We start from the raw sequence: 7413 nt of genomic DNA on the forward strand, positions 1-7413 counted from the left end.
AGGTAGTAAATGAATGTTAATTCCCTTTCCTTCTCTCTCTACATAATGTGTGTGTATATACAGGCACACACACACACACACACACACACATATATACACACAAACACCCACAAATACACACACATAATTTTTTTTAGGTTTGAGAATGACTTTCTGTTGCATTATCTACACTTGCTCCTTATCAGGCTTGGCCAACCGGCTCATATGAGATATGTCCTTTGCAGCTATGGAAAATTTTTCCTCTGTGAGGAGATAATTGATATTTGTTTAAGTTAATTACTAGCTTTGGATTATTAACACCCAGAACAGAGTATAGTCAGTGGATCCTCAGATTTATACAGCCTACCTCTGGTGCATCAGTGTTTTCATCTTAGTAGATAAAAGATGACAAGTTTTGGTAAATAAGTAGGAAGAAAACTTTTGCTAATACCTCCAGTTTCATGTTTTTGCACTTAAAAATATTATTTACTTAGTTCTTTTGCTAATGTACATGATTAAATCTCAGTACTGCAGGATGCACATCTAATTTTCATACTTGGAAAAATAGAGTAAAGGCAATTCTAGTAAAATTTCTCAAAGTGGAAAGTGGAAAAGGAAGGAACAATCCTGATTCATAGCTAGAGCTGATGAAGGCACAGAAAATAAAAACAAAACTAAAATCCATGGTGATCTCTCTAAAAAGGCATGAAGGAGTGAGAGAGAAAATGGCACAGCATGAGTAAACACATCAAATGCAGTTGGGATAAATATAGATGGGTGGAAAATGATTGTAAGGGAAATCGTTCCAGGAATGTCATGGATTTCCAACTAGGGGGATTACTGTGTGCAGCTGTTGAATGGGGGCTCATTCTTGAGGTCTCAAGTTCCACTTGTTGGGCAATAAAACCTTTTGTGTGAGTGACATGATATCTCACCTGGAAAAGCCAGTCATCTCATTGTTTTGGGGTAGGTGGGGCATAAGAATTAAACAAACAGAAAAACTTCCACTTCATTTTTTAGTTATTCTTGGCCAAGAAAGTACCATTTCAGTCAAACTTTGAAGACTATTCTTAGAACAAGTGGTAACATTTTCTCCGGATTCGTGTGTTTGGTTTTTTGTTTTAAATTTATCATGTAAGGCTACACTACAAAGATGTTTTCCAAAATCTAGAATAATGCTTGTATTTGCTTCCCAAACTATTTTTCTGCACCAGATTAAAAAAACAACGTGTGAGAATTAATCAGCTCATAATAATAAACAGATAGCAAGGAAATCCTCTTTTAGGGAAATTCAGGACCCAAAATCTTTCTTAGGCAATATTCAAGGAGCCCTCATTGTGAGTTTAAGTGGAAAGAAGTGTTTTTCAAGGGAAAGTGATTGTTATTCCACAGTGTATTCTGATAACTGTTTTGGCAAAATTATGAGACTTCATTAAAATAGCCTTTTACATGATTTTAAAATTACATTATTAACATGTTCTGTTTCTATAAATGCACACAAGGTCACACGTGGTAAAATAGAGCTGTTTCTGGAGAGTGTAAGAATATCAGTATAAAGGTGTTGTAAAAATGAATTGGGTATTTGAGATGTATACAGGTCTGTTAATGCACTCTGATGGTATGTACTCATTCTGAAACTTTGATACTGTAATCGTTCTACCCTCCTATATTTTGCTATACATCACAGTCATTAGATCACTTCATGATGTAGAGTTAATTTCAGCATATCTAAATATTATCAGTTATGAATGATAACTCTGGCGGTGGAGTCTAGAGTTACAGCATACACAGTTAATGGTTACTAATTTGGTGCCTGTTTTGCCAACTTAGAACACTCACTTAGAACTCAGAACAAAGATTTTCACAAATATCTATTTCCCCCGTTACCCTTATCATAGCTCTATCGTTGGTGAAGATTAGTCTAACTGAACATGCCATCTCTATTGCTGTTATTTTCAGGGGCTTGGGTGCCAATTACCGGTTCCCTAGAATTTGCTCGTAATTGACTATGTCCCACTATAGGTAACTCTGGAAGTGACAGGCAGCTTCCAATGTGGTTCTCCCGCCTGTCGATTGGGCCTTGCAGGAAGCCCCGCCTCATCAACTCAGTCAAGGGTGGCAGTTGGCTCGGCGTCGATGAGTGGCGGGTTTTAGCTCCGCCCCGGCCGTCCGCTGCGCTGCCTGGGTCGGCGCCGTTTCCAGTTGAGAGATGGCGGCCGCCGCAGGTAGATCGCTCCTGCTGCTCCTCTCCTCTCGGGGCGGCGGCGGGGGCGCCGGCGGCTGCGGGGCGCTGACTGCAGGCTGTTTCCCCGGGCTGGGCGTCAGCCGCCACCGGCAGCAGCAGCACCACCGGACGGTGAGCAAGCGCGCCCGGAGGCTCCGGGGAGGGCGGGGCGGCGCTGGCGTGTGGGAGCCGCCGGCGGGCAGGCCGCCGGGGCAGCAGGCGAGTTACCTCAACTCCCGGCCGCTCCCGAGGTTGCCGGGCACCGGGGAGCCGCTGTGCCCTTCAGGCGCCTGCGGCGGCGACCAGGAAGGGAGGGCGGGCGGGAGGAAGCCGAGAGGAGGAGGAGGGGCGACGGCGGGGATGTTCCCGCAGGACTGGGGACACCAGGGCGGGGAAGGCAAGCGACTTGAACCTCGCCCCGACCCGCCTCCAATCTCGGTCCCTGCCTTCTTCGTTCTTAACTGCCCTGCCCCAAGTCTCCCGAACGGGGCCCAGTGCAAGTTGTCCCCTTTCCCTCCTCCTCCGGGCGGGTTGGGGAGTCCTGAGTTGCCGCGGCTGCCTTGTGTTTGCCAGGAGCGTGGCAGTGCCATGCTGCTGGGAGCTGCCCGGGAGAGCAGCCCAGGACCCTGCGGGGCCGCCCCTCATCCTCTGTCGGCCCGGAGGGGACGGGCAAGAAGGAAAATCAAACTTTATCCCCCTCTGTGACTTCGTGTGTGTGTGTGTGTGTGTGTGTGTGTGTGTGTGTGTGCGCGCGCGTGCATGGGAACCAGCTCCCTCGAGATGGATGCTGCATTGCTTCAGGAGGCAAGCTCCATCCTTTCGGGTCCTTAAAGGTGCTTTCGGGGGTCCTTTTGAGGGCTGCTGTATAAGCGTGTTCACGCGTGTCCGAGGCGGGAAGGGTGGGCAGCAGGCACAGGAGAAGCAAATATGACAAGTTGTTGACAGAGGCAGAGATGTGGTGGTTGTATTAACCAGTTGTTGCTGCGTTTCATTGGCTGGCAGAGAAAGAGGATTTCTGTTTGAACACCCTTAGGTGAGTGTGTGTGTGTGTGTGTGAGAGAGAGAGAGAGAGACAGAGTGTGAGAGATTTCATTTTTCAATTCCAAGAGATGAATTTGGCATGGAGTTCTTGACCTAACAAGTCAGGAGGTTTCCTTCCCTTGGACTCTCTAGACCTGTATGTGTTGGTCTCTGGCCAGCTCTGAAGGAAGAAAAATGTAGTTTTTATTTCCTGGGGCTAAGTTGTACAGTGTGGTTATTAGAGGATCACTGCAAACGGCCTGATAGGAGAAACTGCAATAGTACCTTCAACCCTCAATAAACACATTACCTGCCTTGTTCTGATCATAGCTCTTAAGAGGAAACTGAACTGGAGCTCTTCAGAGAGCATATTCCAAAGGCCAATGACAACATCAAAATCAAGTGTCTGAAAGAGCTCTAAAAACACCTAATGCCTGCAAAAGCAAAGTTGTGTTGTTCTTATTAGTCATAGGTATGGACCCTACCCTCATTCTTATTTGGCATACTGGCATATTGCTCTGATGAAGCTTTTGGGTGAGAGCCGAGCTTTTCCACAGTTCAATTTAATTTACATGTTTCATAGCCTCCAGTTACGTGTTTTGTTCTCTTAAAAACATAAGGCCACCCAAATTTTGATTGCATTCCTCTTTCCCTCTAACTATTTAAAGACTTCCCAAGTTGTCCTTAAGTCTTTATTTTGATAAGACATCTTCTGACTTTTCACAGTTTTTAAGATTGTTTGGGTGTGATAGTCATTGAGCATTTTAAGAAATTTGTGCCTTGTGTATTTTCCACGATGCAAGTTTGTCAAGTGGTGAGTGTCTCCCTCGCGGGTATACTTTATGAAAGTGTTCTCTGTGCTATTCTAGGGTGAGTAAAAGTGAAGTGGTGAATTTGTAACTGAAAGCACAATTAAAGAGTTATTTCTGAAGGGCAGGAATGTTACAGGAATGGTGAATTGTAAATGAATTTAGAATGGTAAGATTTTGAAAAAAGTTGAACTTGATTATTTAAAATATATAAACAGACTTTCTGTTTTTCTGCAGTTCTTCTGAAGCCATCATGTATACAGCTGTTTCCATAGGATAGTCTGTTATTCCTTACAAGACATTCCATTTAAAAAGTATTGAGGCCCAGAAAAGAGAGAGATTTGGCCAAGGTTACATTAGCTAATATGTAACAGTTTTAGGACTCCCATCCATCTGAGATATTCTCACCCCTTAGTGTGTTATTTTTATTGTAAAGTGCAAATGCTCCTTTAGGTCTCTTTCCTCCCTTATAAAATTTACTGTTGGCTGTTAGGAAAGTATTGGTATTTCAAAAGCCCATGAATGGGAATTCTCCTGTAGGTGTTGGTTTGAGTACATATATTAGGTGAACAAACAACTTGCCAGAAAGAATAGGTGTTCTGATAAAGGTCCCTGAGAGACACTAAGGTTGACTCTGAATCTTGCTTGGGAGACATCCTGTGTATGTGCAGCAGATGGCAGTCTGCATTGGACTGGATCACAAGTATGCCGCTTTTGTTCTGCTGTGGTAGGTATGGTAAATTACAACCAGGGGGGCATAACCAGTTACAGCACTGCTTACTTTTTTGTATGAGAAATTCATATTTTCCAAGCTTCAAGAATGAGTCCAAAGCAATTCAGTAGTTCAGCTAGTTGATAAGTGCAATTATGAAGTTAGAAGCATAGTTTGTCCCCTCCTTCTTCCCCATTAGTACATCATTCAACTGAGTAAGAGTAAAGGTGCAGGGGCTTATTCAATATTTTTAGCAACATCTAGTGTAATTTTTTCCCCTTCTCTCCAGCCTGTGACTGTAACCAAAACTTATGTAAATTGTTTGTTGCATGCTTTTCTGTATGGTTAGTGAAAGTGGCTGCTATTTTTAAGGATGATTCTTTGAAGAGGAACTGCCTTTCATTGTGAGCTGTGTAATTCCACTGCTAAAACAAACTGTCTCATCTCTGATTATGACAGCCTCACTGTTGGCATTTTCTAGCGGTTAACGGCTATGATGAATTACTACATCTTTTACTTAAGTCTGTCATTGTCCTGTTATAGTTTGTGGCTGACCTGCTCTACTTTACACATCACAGTTCTTTGGCAATGATACTGTTTCAGCTTAACCTGAAAATTTTAACAGGTTACATTTCCTGACACAGAGGCAGGTCCTAATGCTTTAATTGAGTTCCTCATGGTCAAGACCACTCTTAGGCCAGATCTACCCCAGCCCTAATACTCCATTTTACTTAAGCCAGTCTCTGCACTGTCCCATACATCCATACTAAACCTTTATGGATTTTTTTATAGCTGAATTTCAGCCTTTATCACCTCTAGCCTCTAAGGTCCATTTCAGCTTACAGACTGTGATGTACAACTCCTTTTGAAGCTAACATTCTCGCTTTACACATGAGGAAACAAACATAATAAACTGAGGAAAGTGACTTGTTATGCTTGTGATTACGAACAGACCAAGGATTAAAATTCCTTTAAATTTTTTTTTTTTTTTTGATACAAGGTCTCACTTTGTGACCCAGGCTGGAGTTCATTAATACTATCGCAGCTCACTGCAATCTTGAACTCCTGGGCTCAAGCTATCCTCCCACCTCAGCCTCCTAAGTAGCATGCGCCACCATGCCCAGCTAATTAAAACAAAAAAATTTTTTTTTTTTTTTTGGTAAAAACAGGGTTTTTCTACCAGACCAGTCTCAAACTCCTTGACTCATCCTCCTAAAGTGCTATTATTATAGGCGTAATCTACTACATCTGGCCTAAAATTCCTTTAAATGGAGATGGATTCAAGAATTCCTAGTGTGAAGATCTGGCCTAAAGTTCCTAGACTTTCAGGGATAATTTCTTTTTTTTTCTTTTCTTTTCTTTTTTCTTTGAGACAGAGTCTGGCTCTGTCACCCAGGCTGGAGTGCAGTGGCGTGATCTCGGCTCACTGAAACCTCTGCCTCGTGGGTTCAAGCAATTCTCTGCCTGAGCCTCCCAAGTAGCTGGGATTATAGGTGCCTGCCACCACGCCCAGCTAGTTTTTGTATTTTTAGTAGAGATGCTATTTCACCATCTTGGCCAGGCTGGTCTTGAACTCTGGATCTTGTGATTCACCCGCCTTGGCCTCCCAAAGTGCTGCGATTACAGGCATGAGCCACCGTACCCGGCCATCAGGGATAATTTCTATAGTTCATTACTAGAAAAGTTTCTCTAAATGTGTAGAGAAAAAAAAATTTCCTGGTTTGAGTCTCGATTTGCATAATTCCTGGTTGTTAACCCTTTTCTATTGTTTTATTCTGTCCTCTCTGAATTCTGATTGGATTTATTATCTTCAGGACATGGATTGACACAGACATGTTTTCTAAATGTTTTATTTGTGGGCACCTAATCTTGCTGGGGAGATAAAGCAACAATGCGTATCTTATTACCTTTGTATCTCATAGACTCCAGCACAATGCTGGGTACATAGGTGACACTCAGACAAGTGTTAATTAGCTATTCACCCCTTTTTCTGCTTGCTAGGGGAAAGTTATGCCCTTTATCTCCTTTCCCTATCTCCCTGCCCCCAGTTTGGCTTGCTTTATAGCCTTGCTTAGGTAGCCACATCTGGAGAATTGCTTTAAGCTTAGTATTGCCAGTGTTGTCTTTGGTTGTATATTACACTCTTTATGGTGGAGTGCTGGAAAGAGTTGGTACCATTGGATTAGCTCAGCAGTGGTCACTAGATTTCTGACAATAGCCAGCAAAAGTACAGTCATTACCCAGATTATTATATGTTTGAATCAGATTCCACATTTGTTGGTTTATTCTATATTAAGATTTTGAGAGTTATGGATAAATATGTTTAGAACAGACTTCCTCTATTTATTTATTTATTTTTTAGATCTAGTCTTGCTCTGTTGCCCAGGCTGGAGTGCAGTGGTGTGATCTCGGCTCACTGTAACCTCCACCTCCTGGCTTCCAATGATTCTCCTGTCTCCAAGGGATTTTCCTGTCTCAGCCTCCCAAGTAGCTGGGATTACAGGTATGCACCACCATGCCCACTAATTTTTGTATTTTTAGTAGAGACGGGGTTTCGCCATGTTGGCCAGACTGGTCTCAAACTCCTGGCCTCAGGTAATCTGCCTGCCTCAGCCTCCCAAAGTGCTGAAATTACAGGCGTGAGCCAACGCACCTGAGCCAGACTTCTT

The 7413-nt window shown here is 43.1% G+C and overlaps 1 protein-coding gene across 6 annotated transcripts in view; it reads left to right on the forward strand.

Annotated features, from left to right (window-relative positions):
- The first annotated feature begins 2154 nt into the window (after positions 1–2154).
- The window catches only part of MCU (mitochondrial calcium uniporter), a 233712-nt gene continuing 228453 nt past the window's right edge, over positions 2155–7413 (forward strand). For 2 of the 6 annotated variants that reach the window (XM_017518552.2, XM_037734922.1), the window contains exon 1: positions 2180–2335. Coding sequence is in view for 2 of the 6 variants with exons in the window: in XM_017518548.2 (XP_017374037.1) it covers positions 2189–2335 (147 nt within the window). In the remaining 4 variants the exon portion in view is untranslated. Of the gene's footprint in view, positions 2336–3016; positions 3037–7413 lie in introns of those variants that run through there. The other 4 variants (XM_017518548.2, XM_017518546.2, XM_017518554.2 and 1 more) reach the window with 4 other exon arrangements.

This window comes from Cebus imitator, unplaced genomic scaffold, assembly GCF_001604975.1.
Source record: "Cebus imitator isolate Cc_AM_T3 unplaced genomic scaffold, Cebus_imitator-1.0 Scaffold686, whole genome shotgun sequence".
Classification (NCBI taxonomy): domain Eukaryota; kingdom Metazoa; phylum Chordata; class Mammalia; order Primates; family Cebidae; genus Cebus; species Cebus imitator.